The sequence below is a fragment of the Antedon mediterranea genome, chromosome 3 (assembly GCF_964355755.1).
Source record: "Antedon mediterranea chromosome 3, ecAntMedi1.1, whole genome shotgun sequence".
NCBI lineage: Eukaryota > Metazoa > Echinodermata > Crinoidea > Comatulida > Antedonidae > Antedon > Antedon mediterranea.
Window position 1 is genome coordinate 34,852,705 of NC_092672.1, and position 27,999 is coordinate 34,880,703.

The 27,999-nt window shown below is 34.1% G+C and overlaps 1 protein-coding gene across 1 annotated transcript; it reads right to left on the reverse strand.

Annotated features, from left to right (window-relative positions):
* Positions 1-2: 2 nt before the first annotated feature.
* On the reverse strand, positions 3-27,999 carry LOC140045354 (uncharacterized). The gene is made up of 15 exons (XM_072090210.1): positions 27,776-27,999; positions 24,369-24,743; positions 16,659-16,787; positions 15,531-15,685; positions 14,917-15,135; positions 14,184-14,259; positions 13,343-13,486; positions 12,734-12,945; positions 11,756-12,055; positions 6,061-6,118; positions 4,872-5,002; positions 4,209-4,517; positions 3,769-4,024; positions 3,294-3,658; positions 3-3,174 (listed from the first exon to the last, which is right to left on the reverse strand). Exons 1-15 carry the CDS (start codon positions 27,792-27,794, stop codon positions 3,019-3,021), a joined length of 2,904 nt encoding a protein of 967 aa, XP_071946311.1. The 5' UTR covers positions 27,795-27,999; the 3' UTR covers positions 3-3,018.

A 27,999-nucleotide genomic window follows, 5' to 3' on the forward strand; every position in this document is an offset into this window, starting at 1 on the left:
TGTACATATTTTTGTAAAGATATATATATATATATATATCTAGTGTGTAAATAAATAGTATTTACATTATTTAAGTGCACTGTGTGTGTAAAAAATAAGGGGAGTCCCCCGCGTGATTGATGGTAATTTAAGAACAAAGACAATATTACTTAATACACACGGTCAGTATTAACAACTCTTGTCAATATTTATTTTAATTACATTTAAAAAAAACATTAATATACTGTATCTCAACATGTTAAAATACGGACTATGGAGTGTATATAACCAGGAAGTGATGATTGAATATCATTGTACTTTATACCTGAAATAAAACTGTTTTAATAATTTCATTTTGGATCTAATTTCCAAAATAAAACAAATCAAAGAATGTATCGTGATGCCAAAGCTGTGATGCTGATTAAGATTTTTTAAATTATGATTTTATATCAAGGCCGAAAAATGTTTTTTTATTACCACTATGCTACAGGATTTATACCAAAATGACCCTTAAAACCCTTTCTTGCAATTAGTTTGATCTAAGTGGGCCGGCAGTTGACTAATTATGATACACAATTCTGAATTGCACCAATCATATAAACAAAACACTATTTAAGTAATAGCAAACATTGTATGATCAATTGTATTATTTTAGCGGCCACTTTGAACACATGAAAAATTATCTAATTGATTTAATATTTAAATTTATACTATCAAAATTAGTGGACTATACTAATTCTAAAGATTTTTGGAAAAGATTTTATATTTATATTACAAAATTATGATATATTGATAAAAATACAATGATGTCTAAATACAATAAGCGACTTACATTACATCACACACCAAATCTATACTATGTACAAATATATTAATGGTAAACACACACACATATTACAGTAAATATTAATATAATATAAATATTCGGTCATATAATATACAGCTATGTTCAAATATACAGAAATAGAGAAACAAAATAAATTACTTTATAACGCAGGTATTAAGTTTTAAAAAACCGTTTTAAAGGTTTTATTTCTATTTTATAATCTTGATTTTGTTAAAGCTTTGTCTACAAACTAGTTTGACAAAAAAAGTGTGATGTGTCTAAATATGATAGTGATATGACATCATCAAGTCCATTATTATGGGTACATCACATTTTTTTTTGTCACATTGCTAGTGTAGACAGAGCTTTAGAGTTTCTAAAACTTCAAAATCAATTCATGGTTTACTTTATATGTGGACATTTATGGGGAGAAATTGTTAGAGTATGTCTTAGACTGAGATTGTGATGTTTTCCCTTTTCGACACTCAACCAAAAAGAAAAACGCCCAAAATCAATCTGTATTCTGAGGTTTAATATTAGTAATCAAATTCCAAAACACTGAAAAATATTCAGATGAGATCGAATAGACTATTGTAGCTTTGTTTATATACTTATAAGGTATTAGACTGTTAACCTGTTTAGTACTGTAAACAAACCAATTGTACACGTATTGGAAATCTGACTTGAAATGCTAATTTCAAGTGCTATCTAATGGTTGCCAGGTTTACATAACAAATTATACAAATAGTTTCCAAGGGCAAGTACACCAATGTTTAGTTTCTAAGTTTGCTCTCTGACGGTTTACAACAATCATGAATTGTTTAAGCATTTTAGTGTTTGTTTACATGGCAACGGATCTGTTAGTTACATCATACTCCATGGTTACATGAAAACTAAAGTAAAATACATTGAAATTGACCTCACTGGACATTGACTCGCCATAAATTGGACCATCGCAAATTCTTTTCTTTTATTGAAATTAATTCTAAATCTTTCAGTTATGGGTCTACACCAATCTAGGTTGTAAGCAGTGATTTGGCTTGTTATTCATAAGAATAACTTTTTGGCACACATGGCGTGTCATAACTAAGCTTGAGCTGGAATCTAGTTCTGTAAAAAAAAGTCCCACTGGAAAAAAAAACACTAACAAGAACTTTTTAATACAAGCACTTCTGGCTTGTTTAGGTATTGCATAAAATGGGTGTTATGGACGGAGTTTGGTCATATAATATATATGTATAAAATTCACATTAAGATTCTACAAGTTTTTATAATGATGCCATATTTATAAATAGGTTTAGAAAAGAATTTTTGTCAAAAAATAAAATTTGATCTTTTAGGATATTGCATTATATCAAGGTTAATATTTGTTTAGATTATACTCTAGATACAGGGTTCTCAACAGGCGGCCAAGGGGTCAAATCCGGCCTGCATGTGTATTTTATGTAGGTTAAACAAATAAAGGTTAAACGAGGGACTTTGACCCGACCTGATAATAAGATGCTTCGATCGCTAAATTCTAGTGAGAATATTTCTCACATGAGACGACTGTTGAGAACCCATGATCTAAATGGTAAAAACAATACCTATCCCTGAGGTCAATCAACATGCAGTAGAATCTCCCCTTTGCAACTTTGAAAACCGAAAACTCTCCTAATACCAGACTTTTCTGTCCGAACAGTCCCAAATTAATTTTTAATGGTAAAAATGCATTCGGAATACCAGACTTTCCGGAAAACCAGACATATTTGGCCAGCCCACGTAAATCTCTGAAAGATACGTGAAAGATAGCCAAACTACTTCCTAAATATAACTAAACCCAACCGTCTAAATAATCTCTCTCACTATAAACTAAAAAGAAGTTGGTCATAGGATACGAACCCCATACATCGACATGCAAATCCATAGTCTAATCCATTCGACTACACGACGGAAAGCGTATTAAAAAGTTCATTCAGAGGGCGAGCGCAGACCAGATAAAACATGATGCATATTCATAATAATGCTCCCTAAAATGGGACGCCTTCTCTAGGATTTTCAGAGAAAGTCCTTGGGAAAAATATTTTCGCGGCCAGCCCAATGACCACCTAGTCAAGGACAGGCTCCAAAGGGGATTCTACTGTATCTAAAACTATTTCCCAAATATTTGATATTGTTTACTCCACATGCACATTCTAAATGGAATGCTTAGAAAGTATTAAAACCTATCCAACTTAAATTCCAAGTGGTCTGGGTCCAGGAGGCTGTGGCGCTGGCAACCCAGATGCTATGCCTCTATTTGCAGACTTCCTTGGTAATGCGTTACTCGACAAAGAGCGCCCCTTTGAGTTGAATGCTGATTGCACATCTTGTCTACGACCAGTGACGTCCTATGGCAATATGTGACATTTTGAAAAAAAAAAAAAAAATTATTTTGTTTTATTAGAAGTTATGCTTAATATTTTTACTAACTAATTGTAATATTTTCAAAATTTAAAAAAGCACTTACCTTACTATTAAGGTCAATAGTTTGTTGTGAAGATACTTGCATCGTCTCAATCTCATTTGACTGTGACCGTGACCTACGACCTGAGTTAGAAATTAAATTAGGCATTTCAGTTTGCCGTAAACTACTATCCCTGCTTTCTCGCGGTGTAAAGGGCGGAGTAGGTGGTGTTTGCCGTGCCTGGGGTTCCCAGCCTACCTCCCATGATGTGTTGGCTCGCGGTGATATGTTGGACCTTGGGGAGTTGTCTTGGGAGCTTGATGGCCTGGACATTCCAGACTTCTGCTGATTCATCTTAGGCTGTAGACGTGGTGAGGATGGTTGCAGAGGGCTGGATATTCCACTGAGGACTCTTCCTCCAAGACCTCCTATAAAAAAGTATTTTTCTTATAAATTCAATTTCTTGCTAGACCTACAACATACATAAAAATATAGTTCATCTACAGACATTAAACTAATTTTTCCCTTGTTCCCTTACCATTAATAGGCTCAATACCACTTGACTTCACTGGGCCTATAGCTAACCCGCCCTCACTGGATGAGCGTTTCTTTTTCTTCTTTTTTCCACTTTTAGCTGGCTTTACCACTGGCTGGCCATCGAGCGGTAACAGTTGGCGTTGTGCTAGCGGTTGTATTTTGGCTGGCATGAGTGGTGCACTAGGCGGAGGGAGCGGTGAGCCACTCGATATCAGGGTTCTAGGACTAGGTGTAGGCTTAACTTCAGTCGATTCCATCTACGAATAAAAAATATTTATTTATATTGATTTTAGCTAAGAAATTTACTAGGACAAACGTTGTTTTAACTTTATGTATAATATTCTAACCTAAAACATAAAACCCAAAATGAACAAAGTTCATGCAAAGTAACATAAAAAATCATTAATATTGTTATCATAGTTGCATTAAATATAAACTCACATGCATTTGGTTAGATGGTTGTACTTGATGAGGGGATACCAATGAAGAATGTGTGACTGATGGCATAGCATGTGATAATGGTGAAATTGAATGTGGAGCTGGTGGCATCTGGTGAGATGCTGATGGTATCACATGTGGAGGTGATGGCACCACATGTGGAGATGTTGACATCTGCTGTGATTGGACATCTGGTTGGTTCATGTTCTGTGATGGTAGAAGTCTGACAGGTGATATTGATGGGGGGTATGGTGGTTGAACTTGTATTGCTGGCGTCATGCGTGCATGCACTATTTGACTGCCTGCCATGGGCTTTAATAAAAATAAGAGATTTTGTGTGTTATTCTGAGAAATACATTATCACACACTATTAAAGTTTCAGTGGCTAAGACCAACCATTCCAGAGCTCTTTCTTTCCTAATACTGGCAGAGATTGGAATACCCTCCTATACTACACAACTGCGACCAAAACCTTTTTCAATCTCTAATTTTGACTAGCTCTCCACTCTTCAACCTCTTTCTACACATTGAGTGATGAGAGTTTTTCAATTACACAATCAAGATATTAATTATAACTTCTTGTGGCATCCAAACTGAACTTGAGTTTTGAAACTTGCAATGTCAATCGCCAGTTATTAGAATGGTTTACGTAAATGTAAACTTTACCTCTAAAGACCTTTCGGCATCATCATATACAACCTCTTCTTCTATATCCGATACAACCATTTCAACTTCTATACTGCGGTCAGACATATCACTGTTGTAACTGTCGGAATGCGGGTTGCCATTTGATAGCTCTTTGATAACAGAAGCAAGAAGATAATAAATATATAGGTACTGTAGTGTTACTGCGTCAATCAACATTTATTTCGACTGATTTAAAGTATTACACTATGTTTATATACTATATATATAGTCATATCAAGAAGTACAATAGTACTTGTCATGAAATGACCCTATAAATGTGGGAAACCGGAAGTACCGATAGGGGATCTATACTGTAACCATTCGGGGGTGACGGACATGCGCGGTAGAATAATTTAGACCGGAGTATATATAGCGGCCCGCACGTGGGTACAGGTGGTGCATATCCATCGTGGCTGAGTAGAAGCAGTTACTATACCATGTAAATTGTCAGTTATTCGTTTTCAGGTACATTGTAATACTATATCACGGTAATGAATAGTAGTATTGTATTAAACGTGTTATTTATGCTCATATATGTAATTGTAATTGATGGTAGAATGACTCGCCGATACACAGTGTGCGAGTTCGGATTACAATATGGCGACCAATACAGTGGTTGTATGTAGTTGTGAATAGTATTATGTTAAGAATCTGGTTTACATGTTTATTAATAGATTGGGCTGAATGGAGATGAAGGTTTAGTAAAGATGTGATGCACCATTCCAAAATTAACATCGTTTAATCCAGGTATAGATGTGGTTATCACTTGTTATATATATAATTGATAATAATGTAACACTAATGTGATGTGTATGTATTGTACTAAAGATAACGTAATGAGTATAACAATGGTTTGTAATTGTTCGAATGTGGATTATTATGTATGTTTGTTTGTTGTATTTATAGGGGTTTTTTTTCCAAGAGATGGCCGATTGTGGCTGATACTGTAGTTTATGCGATAAATGCCTGTGAATATGAATGTGAATAAATGAAATACTGATGGAAATCAATGCTGCCTTTATATGATTGTGTCCGACTGATCTCGAACTACCACATAAACAAACAAACATTTTTTATGTAGACATTAATGCCTTCCATAGACATGGGCCAGAGACTGTGGAATAAGAATTGGTGAAAAGTATTAATAGGTAAAACCATTTTGAATTACCTTTACGGAACGCTGCATCTTCATCTTCATTTGCTGACGTATGAAATTCACGGTCATCCTTAAAAATATAAATGTAATGAAGTTATATTGTATGTGCCAAATGTATATTGTAGGAGTAATCAGCTGCCAAGCATGGTGTAAAAATGAAAAAAAAGTCTGCCTAGAATTATGCTGCCTTCATAGGGTACTAGTGCCTCTGCATTGCTTGGGTATATAACTTGCAGTTTGGCCTCATAAGAGAATGTCTAGCTAATTATAATTTGAGTTGTATAAAAATTAAGATGTTATTTGCACCAAAGGCAAACATTTTCTTGCACCGGGTCGCTCATAAAAAATTATTTTAAAAATTATTTTGATATTGAAAATGTTTGTAGTTGGTCGCTTTCTTGTAGATGCTTTAATTGTAGAATGTAATTATTTTGTTTATATCTGTGCACTGTTCTGGGTTGACCACCTAGCATACAGAAGGTGTTTAGCACCTATTTAGTCTTTCCTAGCCTTTTATATTTCTTTGTGTCTTTTTCTTTGTATTGTAATCTATATATAAATTTACGTAAGGGCAAAATTTGGTAAATCGCGCGTTATTTCTAGAATGTTTACTCGATGGTATATAAAGTTGGTTCGTACTTTCGGTACTGATTTTAACCACCAGATGTAACCCTGTTTACTAATTAAATTGAGTTCGATAATTAGTTATTGACGATTAAAACGAATTTAGGTTCAACGATTTGCCCCAAATAGGGGTGTTTTTCGATCGCGGTATACACTGTCTAATGGATGTCCGTCTTGAAAAATACCCGCAGACAATAATACGAGGAGGCTTCGCATTTTCCTATCTCCTCCTACGATAATTGTTTTTAATGGCTGAAAACCGGTTTAACAGCTCGAGTACAGCATCATAATGTTGAAGATTTAAAAAAAAAAATACTATTTTGATTTATTTAATTAAGATTTAATATACGTTTATACAAATGTATTGATTTGCGATGAATGGAACATTCCAATCTCTGTTCCACAAGTGTCTATTCCCTCAGGCGTCGTAAAGGCAAGTACTGTATACTCATAACAGAAATTCGATCCATTTTTTTTTCAACCAACCCAACCATTTCAATCTGTGCTGCAGAGGTTGGATATACATTTTTCGCGCCGCAGCTCTAGCCAGCTATGTCCCAGGAGGACACATTCATTAATAAGCTGTTTCAAAGCGGTAGCTTTAGTATCTAAGGCTGACAGTTTTGTGAATTTGGAAACTCGACTATAATTTATAGGTAGCTGCTGGACCCAAAAAACGTCTGGGAGAAGAGAGTCTATATGAAAGCCTTTGCTGATAATACAGTATTATTGAGATGTAGACGGAAATCTGTAAAATCTTGTTCAATAAATAATAACTTCGTTTTTGCTGTCAACCAGGCCGGTATTATAATAAGTCACTGTCAAACAATCATTCGATAATGGTCAAAACTTTATTTTGGCTCTGTCAACATAAAGGGAGGTATTTACAATGACTTTCTTTTGACTTTCAATCTAGGCCAATGTTATAATAATACGCCGTCAGATATTAAATCATTGAAACAGTCCATGGTAAATTTTGTTTTGGTTATCAGATGCCGTGGGGGGCCCAATCAATTATCGTCAGAAGGTGAACAATCAGTCTAGGTAGCAGCAGCAGATTATTAGGAACGCCTGCTCCATTAATTAATCCAGAAAAAGGTTTGTACATTATCTATTTGTTTATTAGCCTTCTCCTAACACAATTATATTTTCTTTAAAAAAAGGTTTTATAAGTGGTTTCAACATTTATGATAGTAATGTCACAGTTCTGTGTCTGGACGCAAGTTCATAGACCTACTAGTTATATTATTCAAATTAACTGATACTTACTCTTCATTTACCGTAAAGTTCAGTTTTAATGAAATATATAATATAAATTGGCTTCGTAACAAGGTTAGTTTTTTGGTGATAGGTGAAAATGACATGTAACTTCGTAATCAATTTTTTTTTTTGTATAAAGGCCCAATTACACTATGACGATAACGACGGACGATAAAGATATAGCATGCATTTTTTTTACATAAACCAAAAGAAATTAGAAAGGTTTTCGTTCTAGACCTATAGGATAATCATTTATGCTGTCTTTGATAAAATTAATGTTTTTCAAATTCCAATCAAATGACGTCAGTGAGTGAATGGCCGAGCGGTTAAGACAGTGGAACCGTAATCACGTAGCCATAACATCGGCAGGGGTTCGAGGCTCACTCACTCCATGGTTCTGGTGGTAGAACGAGTCTTCTCGGATAAGGACTATAAACCGTAGGTCCAGTGTACACATCTAGCTCGTGTGCACTTTAAAGAACCTAGTACATCTTTCGAGACGAGTAGGGGGTTACCCCGGTGTATTAGTACATCACAGCCACTGATCACCAACTGGGCCCTCTGGGAGACCAGTCTTTGACTGAAGAGGTTACCCAGTATAAATATATATTTCAATTCAATTCATGATAAATAAAAACAATAAAATCGCTGTATTGTCACGATATTATTGGTCTTACTAATCATGACGTCATTTGATTGGCCGTGTGAAAATATAATTTTCATCAAAGGAATTGTTTATATTTCTTTTGGTTTATGTATTAAAAATGCACATTTGTCTATTTATCGTCGATCGTTATCGTCCTAGTGTATGGGCCTTATGTTGTAAATGTTCAATTAATTGATCATTCCGATTTTATTAGTTGGACTCTTGCACAGTTGCTGTCTAATCGTTGTTGTGTAATATCATTTCGAACCATATTAAAATCATACAGAGATTCATATTCCTTAACATGTGGCTGTGCATGGAAGTCCGGTCTACAAAAACTCGGGCCCGGGATCATTGTTATTGGGCCTGAAAGTGTTGGTGAATTCATAATTATACTTAATATTATATATAATTATATTATTATACAATTGAAAGCAAAACCCGTTGAATCTCAAATCATTAGGACTAGAAATTTGTCTTATCAATCAAATAAATACTTTCGTTCAAAATGAAACTCCAACCTCTCTAATCAACAGATTGAACTGGAAAACGGACCGTTTTTTTTAATTGGGTATGTTGAAACATTTCAATATTCATTTAAAAAAGTACATTAATTGTGGTATTGATCAGTGGCTATAGAGACGTAAAAACCCTCGGTCAATATCATGTAAAATGCACTGTGGAAGGGTCATTATTAAGACTGCAAAATTGGGCTTATCAACAAATAAATACTTTCGTTCAAAATGTAAAATCAAGGCTGAAAAATTGGGCTTATCAACAACAAAATATTTTATTATTAGACGCGATAACATCAAGGATAATCAGTATAATTATTAATATAGCCACTGTTACTAGTTTTATTCTACATGCTAAAGTAAATAAAAATCCACTAGAAAACAAACAAGTCTGAATGTTATGCTTATTAGCCATGTTTTGTTTGTTACTGTAGGCCTATGATTGTTTACAATGTTCACATATTATTTCCGTGGGCATATCCATAGTGTATCACTCACAAAAAAGATGTGTGAGGTTCTTTCTTTAGATTTTGAAGAATGATTTGTGTTACAGGTTGACACATGAGTCAAATGCTCAAGATATCGGTTAACGCCATGGGACCCTTGGCTTATCAATGAATAATAAATACAGTACTACTTTCGTTCAATTGAAATCGGAATCTGACCGTTTCATTAAATTGGGTGTGATTAGGCCTAAACATATAATAATTTATTAAAAAGGTACAATAAAAACAAATGCATCAGAGGTGTAAAGAACCCACGGTCAATATCATGTAAAATTTATATGGTATAAGCACTGTGGAAGGGGTCATTATTATTAAACTGGAAATTCGGCTTATCAACAAATAAATACTTTCGTTTAAAATGTAAAATAAGACTGCACAATTGGGCTTATCAACAAATAAAATACTTTTTTTTCAAAATGTAAAATTAAGACTGGAAAATTGGGCTTATAAACAAATAAATACTTTTTTTTAAAATGTAAGAAAACATTTTTTAAATATAATCCTTAAGCTCTGTCTATACTATCAAACTAAATATGATGTGCCCATATTATATAGACATGACGATGTCCACTACGATATTCGGGCATATCACTACCATATTTGGGCACATCACACTTTTTTTGTTAAACTAGTTGGGACAGTGTAGACACAGAACTATGTGATTGAAACATAAGTCGGAATTGGACTGACGCGATTGATTTAATTGGGTATTTGTATTAATGTAATGATTAATTAAAAACTATAATACCGATAAGCGTTTGGTATTGATCAATGGTGCAAAAAACCCTGAGAAATAATGGTATAACGCGATTTGGTGATAGCTTAGCAATAATACAACCCATATACTATTATTATAAATACCTATTACAAATCCATTCATATAACTTTTCATCGCGAACCGAAAATGTATAAATGTTATTCTACAGACAGTAATTATATATTCAAAAGCCATATTATTATTATTATCAATACCTAAATGCGATAGTAATAACCACATAAACATAAATTATTCCCAATACAAGTTTGTGCGTTTAATTCTAGAAAGAAACGACTGTGCTGACAGGCCAATGACATAAATCACAAGTAAAGTCCCAATTGTTCACTTGCGTTTTGATTTAGGGCGCGTTTATACAACACGCTATTACACGCATATTCTACACGCCTACGAGAAGTGTGTTGTATAACAATGAAGACTGTTCTTACAACTGTCCAGTCAAAAAGTTACGCGGCGTTTTTTGTAAGAAATATTTCTTGTTTAAACAGATAATGAGCTAGCGCTTTCACTCGCCGTATATTATGTACACATCTTTATTATTGCAGTTAAACCACCCACATCACCACCCTTCCCTCACTGGCATGAGTAGCGTTGTAAAACCAGTAGAGGATGGGCCTACGGTACATCACATGCCCTAACTAAACGCAGAACAACTTTGGAGGGTAGGGTAGGAACCAACTTAAGTATGAATTGGCTCTAAGAAACAATTGAAAACCATTATGCCTACTAATTAAGTTGAGTTAGATAATTTAATATTTATTGACCATTAAATCGAATTTATGATTTTGCCCGAATAGAGGTGGTTTTCACAAATTGTTTTAAATTATATAAACATATACACGTCGTAGTGATGTATCGTTACATGTACTATACTATTTCAATCGACGGTGATAGTTTCAACAAAGTATTAAATCGCAATGTTTTATACAATTAATATTTTGTTATCTAAATGGATAAAGAATATATTTAAAAATTGTTCTTCTTTGCACCCATCCTCTTCCCCATCCCTCAACCCTAATGTTACATACAAAACACAAATTAAGTTTGTTTAAATTTGACTTAAACAATGTGTCTCATTTTGTGACAAGTTTCTCTTTCGGAAGTAATTCCCAGGGTGCTAATTTTAGTTGAGTACATAAATCAGTGTCTATTTATTCGTTCCTGTAAACGACATGTATTATTGTCCTGCGGTACGTACATTTGAAATCGCCAGTTCTTTAACGCTGAAATTATTATGTATTCGAGAACCATCTGTGGGCACGACCTAGCGAGCGTACCATCCAGTATGGCAAAAATTAAATAAATAAAAAACGCATTTCTACATGTCAAAAAGTGAAGGCACATGATTCTGAAAATAAATGTATTCTACTAAAATACTTACAACTCCCATACCAGCATCACTTCTTCTATGAGTGTTCTCCTCCTCATCATTCTGATGTAAATTAAACTCATCATCCATCTCAATAGGAGGGGCAGATGGGGTCTCTGATGAGTCTAGTTGATGGTCATCACCTTCGCCAACTATATGAGGTTCACCAAGGCTTGGTCTAGGTGGGGGCGGTGTTATTTTGCGACCCACTGGTCGAGGCTGCCCCGGCGGTTTTGGATGTTTCTCACCTAGCGTTGGTGAATCAGTTCGGGATACTATTGCACTATTGTTATTTATTTCAGGAATTTTATTCTAAAAAATTAATTAAAACGAAAAATGAATGAAGAAAAATATAGCCAAGACAAGGGAACCGAAACCACAGCATTAATATTGGCACTGTAGATTTAAGTAACTCATCAGCCATAGTTATGGCAGTCAAAGAAATCTTTTAGGGTAAGAACTTTACAAGTGTAGAGGTCCAGTATACACATCTGGCATGTGTGTATAAGGTAATCCAAGTTTTCCAGTCTTCAAATTTTATCATTATTATATAACAGCTAAATAAATTCCTGATTGGACGATTGTGGGTCACATGGCGTGCAATAGTATGCACTATTGAACAGTCGTATACCTACTAGTACAATCAATTCATTATGGAGACCACAGGCCTTATATCGCAATGGGACGAAAGATGTTTACCAAATAATATTAGTTCATTCTTATAGAAGCTCTGCACATTATTACCCAGGTAACTTTTTGGATCAACCACGTATGGAAATATACTCCCATAATGCAGCTAGTAATCAGTGCAAAATTGTGTTTTGATCTAACCGGGTACCCATTTAATCCATCTCGGTGGAAAGAGACAAATGTAAAGTGTCTGGCCTAAGGATACAAGTAGTGCAGCGAGAGTTTGCTTCGAACCACGATCAGTAATCCAACGTCCAACACACTGCGTCACACGCCTTCATTAAATAATATAAAACTTACCGATGATTTTGGCTTTTTATGAATATCACCTGAATCATCAACTGATGTTTTTGTTTCAATTTTTCTATTATTTTGCCACTGGTTTTTCTCTGGTTTTTCTTTTGTTTTATGTTTGGAGAATGAATTTAAGATAAGTAAGCAGTAATGTAGGTTTTTATTGGTAGCATAGTCCATAGCAGTTGCATCAAATTTATCTTGTTCTTCCATATTTACTAGCAAAAATCAACATAAAAACATTTGTTATATAGATGTACATGTGTGCTAAAAAATAATTGTATTGGAATTTAAAATTAAAGGAAAAAATATATAAAAAATTGTAATCTTAGGCCCAAAAAATTTTTTCGAGCCTTGTGGTCGCAGCGCTTTACAGAAAAATAATTTTAGTTAGGCGCTATACAAAAGACAATTATTATTATACTTAAAAAAGAATTATGATGTTTGTTGCCCAAGTACAGCCTCTATTGAAAAACAGGGTAAGTAAGATTTTTCAAACAAAATTATTTTCAGCTGATTTTATGTTAATGACTATAGAAATATTAATTATTGCTGTAAAAAAAGATTGTGTAATTTTTCTTTTTTACGGCCTTGTCTCTAAATCACTAGACATACCTCCTTCTTCCAGCAGTAGGTTCACCACCTCTCCATGCCCATTAATTACCGCTAAATGTAGACATGTTCTACAAATGTTGTCTGTTTCTTTCAAACATTCATTGCCTACCATATTTAAAATTATTCTGCATGCTTCCATTGATCCTAAAAATCACACAAAAATAGAAGTTTTCAAGTTTAAAATTATTTGTTAAAAATATGGTTAATATCTTTATTAACTTTCTACACTCTTAAGCTCTGTCAACACTATCCAACTTTATGTGACAAAAAAATGTGATGTGCCCATATATGGACATGATGATGTCATAGCACTACCATATTTTCAAATATCACTACCATATTTGGGCACATCAAACTTTTTTGTCAAACTAGTTTGATAGTGTAGACAGAGCTTAACATATAACATTCAGACCCAAGCTCCTGAAAATTGAGGAACTCCTTATGAAACAGCCTGTAGTGCATTCATTTATTCATTCATTTATTTATTTATTTTTTATTTATTTATTCATTCATTTATAACTAACACCTTTGTTGACTATTTCCATATCAATTACTATTATTTTTAAGTTTAAAAAAACAATGGGTTACACAAAAAGGTTGTTTTGAAGCTAGGTTGGGGTTAAGCCAAGTGGAGGGCCAACAACTAACATCAGTCTGGGCATTAAGCCATAAAGGGACAGCAAGACCTTCAACTTTGGATGACCCAACCAACTCATGTGGCCTAGCAGAATAAACTGGTCCTGGGAGAAATGAATGTTTTACAAGTCTACTTTTATTTTCAATCATATTTTCTAGAAAGAAAATAAATATTTATTTTGTTAACGTGACGTGTCAAGCCTACCTTGTTCTGCTGCCATGTGTAGTACTGTTTTACCTTCACTGTCCCTGATAGCCACTGTGTCTGGTGTTATTAATTTCTACAAAGAAAATATTGTAATAACATTCAGTAATTCATCTTTTTATTTCTGAATACCAGAACATATTATATCCATAGCAAAAAAAAAGAAGCTTAATATAAGAAATTATTGTACAGATAACCAAAAAAAAAGAGTTGATCAATTCATTTTTAATATTTTTCATTTGTTTCTATTGACAATAGAGACTTTGTGATAATAATTCATCTTATATAGCATTTAATTGAATTGAAATATTCTATTTATACTGGGCGACGTCTTCAATCAAAGACTGGTCTCCTAGAGATCAGTGGCTGTGATGTACTAATACACCTGGGTAACCACCTACTTGTCTCAAAAGATGTACTAGGTTCTTCAAAGTGCACATGTGTACACTGGACCTATTGTTTATAGTCTTTATCTGAGAAGACTTGTTCTACCACCAGAACCATGGAGTGAGTGAGCCTCAAACCCCTGCCGAGGTTATGGCTACGTAATTACGGTTCCACTGTCTTAACTGCTCGGCCAATCACTCATAATGCTGAAAGTTTCTCAGCTCTTCACATTATTACTCCGGCCATTTTGGAACCGAAATTCAACTGCCACACTGTTGCAGATAGTAATCAGCACAGCATCTTTCAACCAACTTAGCCACAAAGTTAAAAATATTGATTTAATTACCTTAAGACATTTCATTGGTTCCGTTCTTCTAACTGCCCAATGTATCCAAGTCCGTCCATTCATATCTCTCTCAATGCCATCACTTTCTTGTACCTGATTATTTGGTGAATTTAGTATCAGCTCTAAATGTCTTGTGTTGTCCATACGACAGGCCCACATTGCAGGTGTCAAGCCATCTCTATCACGTACACTTACGTTAACATTTGCCCTTAACAGGAGCTGTTGTCAAGTTAGGGAGAAATTGAATATGTTGTGTAACAAATTAAAAGCATCTTATATATCGAATTAAGTGTACAAATAATGGTGAATTGTAATGCCTTCAACATATATTTTTTCAATCCAATTTTTGGTCAAAGTGATTAAAAATAGTATTATGTATGTGATATTCAACAACAAACATTTAAAAAATGTTTTTCAGGGAGACAATATATTTGTATAATGTATATTTGTGTACTGATTTGTGATTTTTCCATTTACTATCATAAAGTGCATGTTGAAATCCTATTAACAGATACACTACTATTACTAGTATTAAGTAACAACTGAGAGGTGAGGCACATAAAGCAAGATTTTGAATGAAATTGAAACAGCAATTTAAATCCTTTATTACTCACCTCCATGTTGGCACTAGAGCTAGCCATGGATGCCCAATGGATAGGTGCACGTCCATAGCAGTCCTGCAGGGTTACGTCTGGCTTGTATTGTAAGAGAATCTCTAAAGCTGTATAGTTGTTGTCATACACCGCACGATGTAAAACAGTTGAACCATCTATGAGAAGAAAAAAAGTAATTTAAGGCCAATACACAGTGATAACAGAAAGCGATAAACAATATCGTTTCGTTTAATTATTTAGCAAATCAATACAATATAAAAATATACATTTAAAAAAGTGCTGGGCAGGGGCAACTTAAGCTGTAGTTAACTCAAATGAGTCAGCTACTCCTCATGTAGCGAAAAACAAAATATTAGAATCGATGTTATTTCTTATGCCCATTTACACACAACATGGAATGGCGGGCGGTTGAGCGGAAACCTGCTAAGGATAGATACAGATTCTATGTGGACAAGCTATGCGGTTTTCTCCTACCGTTATAGCTCAGTGGTGTAAATTGGCCTTTATAAATAAGTAGCTGTTACTATCATGATGATAGTGAATATTTATGATTATAATGATGTAGTTTATTATATGATAAATATGACGATTGGTTATAATGATTTTATTTATTATGATAAATATGATTCTTGATTTGAAAACAGGGTGTTTGAGGTTGCAAAGAAAGTTCATTATTTTATTAACCACTTACCGGTAACGACTATAGCCTGATGATGATGATAATGATGATGATGATGATGATAATGATGATGATGATAACGATGATGATACCGATGATGATGATATGATATTACCATAGGTTATGATTCATTTTAAATAAAACTGCTTTCTCTGTGGCTTTGCTTTTTATTCATCAGTTTACAAATTGCTGGTGGTATACATGATATATTTAATTTTTTTATTTTTATTTTATTAATTTCGGCAAACACAGTTATACAGACCTAAATACAAACAAAATAGCTAGATTGCACCCAGGAGTGGCAAAAGAGGCCAATAGCTTCTGTCGCCAATTAGGCGTGTCACTCCAACAACAAAAACAACAAAAAAGGTAAAACGAAAAATAATCAATATAAATATATTATATTACACATTCCCAGTACAATACATGCAGTATAATGAACATTTTACCATTAGCTTGTATGTTAATGTTAGCATGAAGTTTTAGTAGAGTTGCTACGCATTCATTCTGATTGACATGCACTGCGTACATTAAAGCTGTCCTCCCTAAGGCATCCACATCATCTTTGCAATTTGTATCTTAAAAAACAAAAAATTAAAATGTTATAAATGAAAAATAACCATAATTTATAGCATACATTTCTGCACATATATTTCTTATTTTTGCACTTATTATTACATGTGGCATGTAACATTTAACTTGTCCTGATATTAAATTCTATATTTTTCTATTTCAGATGACTTTCAAAAAAATTCTCGACATTTTCTCCTAAAAAAAATAATGGTCTCTTCTTCACATATTCCTAATTCTTGTTTAATGGATTAAAATCTATTTTGTTGACTGTTGTGTAAAGAACAAAGTACTGTAGATAATTATATTAACAATAAGAATTGACTTTTAGTTCATTCATTGATTGTTAAGAACACTGGTATACATTGATGTGTCTAATTACACTCATTATTGTTTGACCCAGAATAAATTAGACAATACACACACTTTAACTGTTAAAGGACAAACTACAATACTACAAATAAACACGGGTATGTGAGCTCTGTCTACACTATATCAAATTTTATGTGACAAAAAAAGTGTGATGTGCCCAAATATGGTAGTGATATTCTCAAATATGGTAGTGATATAATATCATCATGTCCTGGGTACATCACATTTTTTTGTCACCTAAACTTTGATAGTGTAGACAGAGCTTTAGGGTATGTTTAATCAAGTAAAAATGTTTTTAATGAATCTTTCATTACACAATACTGTAATAATTACTTTTTCAAAACAATCGTTTTACCAGTAACTTGTTAATTAGATCCTACAAACATATCTATCATGTAATGTAATGGTATACTAATTTTATTTTATAGAATTACAATTTAATTTAATTACTGTAATGTGAGACACCTGCTTAAAAAATGGAATATCCCACAAAAACTCTTGTGAATCTGACCTTGTGCATTGAACCTGATATGTTGCTATGGTACCATAAACTAATTGTATAACCCTATTCATATGCGGCAACAATAAATAATATTGCGTCTTAAATTAATCAATAATTACAATGGCAAAGTGTGTTGACATTGTACAGAATAATACAAAGCTTTTCGGAAAAATATGTAAATATTTGTAGAGGTTTTTCTTTTTTTTTCTTTTATGAAAACATTGAATAAATCAGGGAGGAGGATCCAGGATTTCCTAAACGGGGAGGAGCCAACATTTATAATAATTAATAGTTTGCTAAAAATAGAAATTGAAAAGTAGTTCATAATTTTAGCTACCAAAAGGAGGGAAGAGTTAAAGCACACCCCTAGCATTCCTCCTTCCCTGTTTCTGTTACATTTAGATTTGAGCCCCAAAAAGTACTGTAGTGGGCACTACAAATATTATATTTTACAGTGAGTGTGTGTGTGTGGAAAACCTATATAACCATGGAGTAAAGTTTACTCCATGCTATAACCAAAAAAATCTATAAATACCTGCTACAACCTGCACAGTTAAATTTTGTAATTTTTTTTTCAAGTAAAAGTAATCAAATTGAATCAACTAGATGGCACGCTCGCTTCGCTCGCGTACCATCTAGGGGTGCTCACAGATGGTTCTCGAATACAGTAGAATCCACGGACGGGGACTTTTTTGGGACACTAAACAAAAACGGAAGTGTCCCCCTAATTGGGGTATTCAGAAATAGAGACAACAAAACCAATACTGAATTCCATAAAGGACAATTAATTTATGTGGATTAAAGAAATTAGGGAGAAATGGAAATGTATGTACGGGAATTGGGCGACACGTGGTGGTGGTGATGGAACCGCAGTAATAAAGTTGATTGTATTTATATATTATAAGAACCAAACTAAATAAATAGACCTAGACATTCTGCGAAATGAAAATCGGAAATGCAAGCTCCTATTCAGTGAAAAATTAAACTGTAGTCTACCTAAATATTTAGGGCAAATCATCGGTTGTGGTGTTGAAATTCCTGTAAACATTTGTGTGAACCAAACTGGGTCGAATTTCTGTCATGAGTACTGATTTGTTGGCCTGTGATTTATGACGCCTAAGGGATCTATCTAGACTTATTTTTTAGAATAATGTACGTACCTGTCAGATACAATTGTCTTGTGTCGTATAATAAATAAGTACTGTAATAGTTACTGAAGTTACTATTACAATCTCGTCAATGAAAACACGAAAATGTATATGCACTTACTTATGAAAACGTATACAGTATTATACTCAGTTATTGAAACAGTAGGTTTAAAAGTTTCGTTTGTCTGTAAAATGATGTAATCAAGCTGTTTACATGAGTCTTAATTTATAAGCACATCAATAATAAAATAGTTTATCTATCCTGTAATTGGCGATATTATGGTCGCTGTTGAATGAAATAAAGCCAATCGGTATCATATTTGTACAGAAACGTTTTCGCGGCCGAAGGGTGTAACCTAAATTCGTTGTATTATCGTCAAGAACTAACTGTAACTAAACTTACATAGAAAGTAGGGTATCATAAATTTGGCCTTAGCACTCGGGGGAGTGGCTAAGATGAAGTCCGTGGGACTACTAAATATAAATTGTAATGAACCTCGAGGGACATAAATAGGAATATTTCATGTTTCATTATCAATGTATAATAAATGGAAACTGTTTACCGATTCAAATAATAGAAATTGGTTTTTAACATTTTCCGAACCTATTGCAAGTTTATTCTCAAAGGGCCCATATATTTACCTACCGTATGTGTTAAACCAAGGGCTCATAAATTTACCTACAGTACTTGTGTTAAACCAAACTCTGGCAGACTGAGAGATTGGGATGTTCCATTCATCGGAAATCAATACATTTGTATAATCGTATATTAAATCTATCAAAATAGTATTTTTTAAAGAAAATCGGCCTGTCTTCAACATTATGATGGTGTACTCTAGCAATCTATCAAAATAGTATTTTTTAAATAAAATCGGCCTGTCTTCAACATTATGATGGTGTACTCTAGCTGTTCAACCGGTTTTCAGCTATTAAAAACAATTATCGTAGGAGGAGATAGGAAAATGCGAAGCCTCCTCGCTATGTAACATTAGGGTTGAGGGATGGGAAAGCGGATAGGTACAAAGAGGAACAATTTTTAAATATATTCTTTATCCACTGAGTAACGAAATATTTTGTTCATGTTTTATAGGCCTATAAATAATATACCTCTAAATACAGTAGGCCTAAAACATTTGCGATTTAATACTTTGTTAAAACTGTCACTGTCATAATCAATTGAAATATTAAAGTACATGTCACGATACACCACTACGACGTTTATATTTTTGGTAATTATTAATTAATACAAACGTTGAGAAGGAACTGTCAGTATAAAGTTTATTTGTATATCTAACAGTAGAGCCTATCCACAGTCTCAGTAATAAAGTTTATTTGTATATATTTTTATATTACATCTAACAGTACGAACATTCACAGTAAGAAATGTTCGATTCAAATGAAAAATAGTTAATAGGTATTTACAGTATTGTCAAAGTATTGCAAGTTTATTCTCAAAGGGCCCATATATTTACCTACCGTATGTGTTCAAGGGCTCATAAATTTACCTACAGTACTTGTGTTAAACCAAACTCTGGCAGACTGAGAGATTGGGATGTTCCATTCATCGCAAATCAATACATTTGTATAATCGTATATTAAATCTATCAAAATAGTATTTTTTAAAGAAAATCGGCCTGTCTTCAACATTATGATGGTGTACTCTAGCTGTTCAACCGGTTTTCAGCTATTAAAAACAATTATCGTAGGAGGAGATAGAAAAATGCGAAGCCTCCTCGCATATTTTTGGCGGGTATTTTTCAAGACGGACATCCATTAGACAGTGTATACCACGATCGGAAAACACCCCTATTTGGGGCAAATCGTTTAACCTAAATTCGTTTTAATCGTCAATAACTAATTATTTAACTCAATTTAATTAGTAAACAGGGTTACATCAGGCGGTTAAAATCAGTACCGAAAGTACGAACCAACTTTACATACAATCGAGTGAAAATTCTAGAAGTAAGGCGCGATTTACCAAATTTTGCCCTTACGTAAATTTATATATAGACTAGATGGCACGCTCGCTTCGCTCGCGTACCATCTAGGTCGTGCCCACAGATGGTTCTCGAATACACAGTGTTTTCCAGCGAGAAAAAAATGGAGATTTCAAATGTACGTACTGCAGGACTATAATACATTGTCGTTTACAGAAACGAATAAATATACACGATGATTTATGTAGTCAGCTAAAATTAGCACCCTGGGAATTACTTCCGAGAGAGAAACAAAATGAGTCAAATTTTTTTATTTGGACTCATTTAAACAAACCCAATTTGTGTTTTGTATGTAACATTAAGGGTTGAGGGATGGGGGAAGAAGATAGGTACAAAGAGGAAACATTTTAAAATATATTCTTATCCACTCAGTAACGAAATATTGTTTTTAATGTTTTATAGGCCTATAAATAATATACCACTAAATACAGTAAAACATTTACGATTTAATACTTTGTTAAAACTCTCACTGTCATAGTCTATTGAAATAGTAAAGTACATGTAACGATACACGTACCACTACGTACGTTTATATATTTTTAAATTATTAATTAATACAAACGTTGAGAAGCAACTGTCAGTAATAACGTTTATTTATTTGTATATTATATGTTTATAATCTAACAATACCTTAACAGTATTGTACAGCATTGCAATACTATTTATGTTTATTCTCCAAGGGGGCCCATAAATCTAAATCTATACCTCTATGGTTAAACCAAATAATTTGGAATGTTCCATTCATCACAAATCAATACATTTGTAAAAACGTATATTACATGTATCAAAATAGCATTTTTTAAAGAAAATCGGCCTGTCTTCAACATCATGATGCTGTACTCGAACTGTTCAACCGGTTTTCAGCTATTAAAAACAATTATCGTAGGAGGAGATAGGAAAATGCGAAGCGTCCTCGTATTATTGTGTGCGGGTATTTTTCAAATTGACATCCATTAGACAGTGTATACCACGATCGGAAAACACCCCTATTTGGGGCAAATCTTTGAACCTAAATTCGTTTTAATCGTCAATAACTAATTATCGAACTCAATTTAATTAGTAAACAGGGTTACATCAGGTGGTTAAAATTAGTACCGAAAGTACGAACCAACTTTATATACCATCGCGTAAACATTCTAGAAATAACGCACGATTTACCGATTTTTGCCCTTACGTAAATTTATATATAGATATGAACCCTTATGTGCATAAAAAATCAAACCTAGAAATGAGAAACAAGAAAAACAGAATATCGACTAGGCCTAGTTATTTGTCAACCAATAAAGATTGATTTTTAAACTCATTGTTGTGTAAGTCTCAATCACTCACTGTTCATATTCATCTGCATAAATTAGACTATCAGATAGAAAGCATTATCTGTACTGTTGGGTAAAAACGAGTTAATGATGGGTGACACATCTACAGTAGCCATGGATGGCTACCTGTTGTACAAGTGGGGTGGATGAGCCAGGTTTTAATAAACAAAGATCCTCTCTTGTTGAAATTGTTAGTATTTAAGCTGATTCAAATAAATAGCTAAATTACAATATCCAATTCTACTTTTTTTAAGTACACTCCTTTAATTTTTAAGTACTGTACCTTTCCTTTTAATTGATTAATATGAGACAAATGGTACAGTATAACCAATGTTAATTTTTAAATGGGTAGTAGTAGTCGAAGTTTGCAGTTCGACTTTATGAAGTCGAGCTTTTAGCCGAGTTGCACACGTCTGGGTAACAAAGGCTAAACATTGGCCAATGACAAGAGAGTATTTAAGGAGCAGACGAAATTTTGCGCATTGATATCACTTTCCATTTTCTTACAAAACTTTTTACGCATCAGGACTATATACATGAAAAATAATTTTAATCGTTAATTATTAGAACAAGATCAGTATTAATTTAACAGTGAAGTACTTTTGATTAACAAACAAAATCTTCAAAATATATTTAGGAACCATTGGCGGTACGGTAACTTTCATATTTTATAGGCCTCCAACAAAGTATGATCGCCACGAACCACGTACTTCCTAGCGTGACAAGAAAGCGCTAGGCCCCTAAAACATTCCATCGCGTGGTGAATTGCCGCATCTCCATTGTCGCTATGGCGTGACGTAGTTGAAGTCGGACTTGCGCGAAGAAAATAATGTAGTTTGTATACAGTTGTAAATAAAGATGATTTTCATTATTATAACTTATACCAATGTATTTAATTAAGCTAATATAAAAATAGATATTTCATTCTTCAATATCTGGCCAATATAACAACTCAATGACTGTTACGTTTTTTATAAACATCGTTTAAAAACCATTTAGTCGACCATTTAGCCTGCCCCCTCCAGGACTAAAAAAATCGATCAAAATCCGTCTCGATTTAGTCGAGGTTGGCCTGATTTAGTCGGTGATTTAGTTGAAGTTCGGTTTATGAATTAAAATGACGTCATTTTTTTAGTTTTAGCTCGAACTACGACTAAAGTCCGGTTTAAGAATACGGGCGTAAGTTATTTACTGTATTAGTAAATTTATTGTGTAGAACTAGAAGGTTATTGTTTGTTCTGTACTGCAGTCTACAGTACTACCACACAGGATGAAATATTGACAGAATGGTTTAACTGCCAATCAAATCAATATTCAGTTTATTTAACACAACAAATTACACAAACTGTAATAAAGGCTGTGAATTTGCTATCTGACAATAAATACTTACTATTTATTAATTTTATCCTTAAAAGAAAAAATATTATTTTATAAGATTCAATCAAGAAGTATCCATCTTAAAGATGTATTGTCCCCCAAAAACATGAAAAATGAAGATTAATTAAATCAGACTTTGAATAGGTTATTTTGTAGTTTTAATCAAGTTAATCACTTGCGTAGAGGAAAAAAAAAATAATGTTTTCACTTATAAAATGACAAAATAAATGGTTAAATTCAACCAAAAATCCAATGGCTGACAGCCAATTTGACTATTTTTAAAATTTAAATTGCATTATTCAGGTAAATAATTTTTATTTTCAATCAAATTTTGGATGGAGTGGATAACTAATAATAATAATAAAATGGCATATTCAACAAAAAAAAATTAACAAAAAACAATACATCTTTAATGTTTACAATTTATATACAATTTCTATACTTAATTGATACAGTACATATTGTTGTTTATTATTATTTGTTTATTTAGGTAAATTAGAGGTGACAATAATGCTTAAAAGACAAATATAATTATACAAGCAACAAAAAGTCTTAAAGTGAGTGGAATTTTTAACCTGCTACAGGATTTGAACCCCAGACCCTTAATCACCAAGCTGCAACTAAAGATAAGACCACATAGATAATTATTTATATAATTTAATGCAACCACATCCAACAGCACAAAATCCGCTAATTATAGGATGCCTTAAAAATATTTATATATAAATATATACATAAAACCACAGAAAATACAATATGAAACATACAAAAAAAGGCAAAATTAAATAGATTTAGGAACTTTAAACACTAACTCAAATTTGAGCATGCGACTGCAGCCATGTATATGGCCTTGTTTTTTATCCCACAACAAACTTACCTTTTTCAATCAGTTGTGTAATTAACGTTTCATCGCCTTCTTTAGCAGCTTGTAAAATTAAAGGCACCGTTTGTATACCATCTGACGGTAAACTCTTTGATAGTCCTTTCTGACTGTCCAAATCCACCCACTTCCACTGAAAGTGATCAGGAATATCTTGATATGGTGTCAGAGGGCTTAGACCTCTTGAGATGGAGACAGACGAGCGTAATTTGACACCGGACTGTCGTTCTTGCGTCCTAAGCCATACTGTTTTGAAGTATTTTTTCATGTGCAGTAAAACGAGGTTGAATCCATCTCGTAGTTCGGCACAGTCTTCATCTTCTGGTAATTTTACGAGGAACTCTTTGATAAATGTTACAGCTTTCTTAAAATCTAGGAAAAAATAGAAAAACATCAATACTAACTTAATAGACAAAATTAATTTGTACGTTCGTGGGAATTACAGTAACCAGTGGTGATAAACTATACAATGATGACATGTGAATTATACTAAAATAAATTTTCTTGTTAGAAACCCAGAAGAAAATATTGATAATTATTGCTTTGGAACGGCTTTATTAAATATTATTATCAGAAATTATTATAATATTAACGCCGTGGTTAGGATTCCGGCACCGGAACTCAACTGCCCACCGTTAGGGAATCCGACACGCTATTGCGCATGCCCAGAGCTATGGGAAGTGAATAGCTTGCACTAATAGCAAAGAACTTATAACACAAGAATCTCCTGTTCGTCCGAAGCGCGTAACAATTTTCGAAAGGCATTGTGGGATAGAATAGAGCTATGGGTGCCGCCATTGTGAGCCATGGAGTAGGGCGCCCGCATCAAATTAGAAAGTCAAAATCATAGAGGGGATCTGCTAATGCTCTAGGGGGGATAGAGTAATTGACTGAGGAGTAGGGCGCCCGCATCAAATTAGAAAGTCAAAATCATAGAGGGGATCTGCTAATACTCTAGGGGGGTAGAGTAATTGACTTCCTAGTTTGGAGGGGGGCGCTGCTCCATGCTGTGAAATGGCGTCGCCCAGTTTGACCTTTTAACCCTGTACTTCCGATACTGTGTTTTGAATGCAAATTGAAGAACAGGAGATTCTTGTGTTATAAGTTCTTTGCTAATAGTGCCACACCACACCACCACACCACGGAGAGTCGAAGTGTTATAGGGATTTACTGTAGCCTAGATAGTCGTTGCACGAGCGAGAGAGCGATGGATGAAACTTGGCCTATGCCATACAAGAATTAATAATTAAAATACGACTACGCCACGCGTTAAAATAATTATAATGATATTAATAAGTATCAGTATCTAAGATTAATCGTAATGCTGTTTTTAGCGTTGTGACCCTGACTTCCCGAACAGTTTTTTCACATCCACGCGGTGGCTGCAGTCAACAAATCAACTTGTGATTGCATGTTGTTATGTACAGTATAATGCGTTATGAAAAATCATAAAACTAGTCATGTAATTATATAATTCATAATGATATGAAGTTTATATATGAATGAAGCAACCACTTTTTAATTACAAAATCAATAGGCCCACTGGTCACGTCTAACTGGTAGCCCTAGCCTAGATTAGTGGATCCCGTATTAGTAGGCATCTAGGCTAGTTCGCCGTGTGGCGCAGCTATGAAATGATCCATCGTAATATTAATGCATTTATTTGTTATGACTATTAGTATGCCTATGAGATGTCACCTGCTCTGCTGATCTGCTTGAACACTATTATCATTTTATTGTTGTTGTTATTGGTGAAAAAACCTTGCAAAATAGGGGAAATAATAAACGCCGTGGTTAGGATTCCGGCACCGGAACTCAACTGCCCACCGTTAGGGAATCTAACACGATATTGCGCATGCCCAGAGCTCTGGGAAGTGAATTATAGCTTGCACTAATAATAGTGCCACACACCACACCACCGAGAGTCGGAGTGTTATAGGGATTTACTGTAGCCTAGATAGTCGAGTCGTTGCGCGAGCGAGAGATGGATGAAACTTGGCCTATGCCATACATGAATTAATAATTAAAATACGACTACGCCACGCGTTAAAATAATTATAATGATATTACAGTAGAACCTCCATTTTACGTACGGTACGGGACCGAAAGGCGTACGTAAAACAAAGGATTCGTAAAATCAAGGTTGACCTTAAATTGACCCCAAATACGTAGAGATCGTAGCTATAAAGGCTACCCTGTTTGTCTACTTTATTGAACAGCATGCAGGTTGTCACTAGCTAGGCCTTGCCTAGACTATTCAGGCCAGGCTAGCAGGCCTACTAGCAAGATGTGAGGCCTAACTAGAAAAGTACAGTACTGTACAGTATATACAGGCTGTGAGATGTTTAAATAAAGTGTAAAATATCAATGTTCTTGTATTTTCTATCAATAGAAACAGTCGCTGCTTAAAATGCACGTGCGTAGCTTGACTCAAACACACAGCAGAATTCCACACACAGCCATGATTGTGGCTTTGTGTGCTTTGTTGTTGTTAAATTGCGCCCTCAATGTAAGAAAATGATGACGTCGTCATCGGTTATTTTAAGCGTACGTAAAATCAAGGGAACGTAAAATCAGGGTACGTAAAACACAGGTTCTACTGTAATAAGAATCAGTAAGATTCTTTCTTTCTTTTCAATTAACGTTGCAACCCCGAATTCCCGAACAGTTTTTTCACATCCACGCGGTGGCTGCCGTCAACAAATCAACTTGTGATTGCATGTTATGTACAGTATATTAAATGCGTTATGAAAAATCATAAAACTAGTCATGTAATTATATAATTCATAATGATATGAAGTTTATATATGAATGAAGCAACCATTTTTTAATTACAAAATAAATAGGCCCACTGGTCACGTCTAACTGGTAGCCCTAGCGTAGATTAGTGGATCCCGCATTAGTAGGCATCTAGGCTAGTTCGCCGTGTGGCGCAGCTATGAAATGATCCATCGCTGTATAGTCAAAACAAAGAATTGGTATAGTATAGAGTCGACGATTACCTCGCTCTGTGCATGCGCAATAGCGTGTCGGATTCCCTAACGCTGGGCAGTTGGGTTCCGGTGCCGGAATCCTAACCACGGCGAATAATAAACGCCTAGGCTAGGCATAAAGGGATTTATTTAATATTATTGTTATTCTCTGGGGAGTCAAGGTCAGCTAGCTGTCCCTCATCCACTATCAGCTGCATCTAGTGTAGTAGGCCTAGTAGTAGTAGTAGCAGTCACTAGGCCTACACTCTGGCCTCTATTATAGAAGTACTGTACAGTATGCCTAGGCTAGCCTTACTTTACTAACTAGCTAGGCCTAGGCTAGGCCTAGTAGTAGTAGGCCTACTAGGCCTAGTAGGCCTATCTATCAAACATAAACAACAAGGAAGACAATTACGACACCGTGCAAATTACCTTTTCCTTTTATTGCCATAATGTCAAAAACTCAGTTCCATTGAGACTGAAATACAATGTTTTATTTTGATTATTCAGTTTGTGCATTCCAATTAAATTTGACGTCCAAATATTTTGTTTTTGTAGCATTCTTTTTCGGAAACTGAAAACCGCCATTTATTTTCTATTTCAGTGTTTGGACTCGTCGATTATTCGCCAGGGATGTAAATCATAATTCCTAAAGT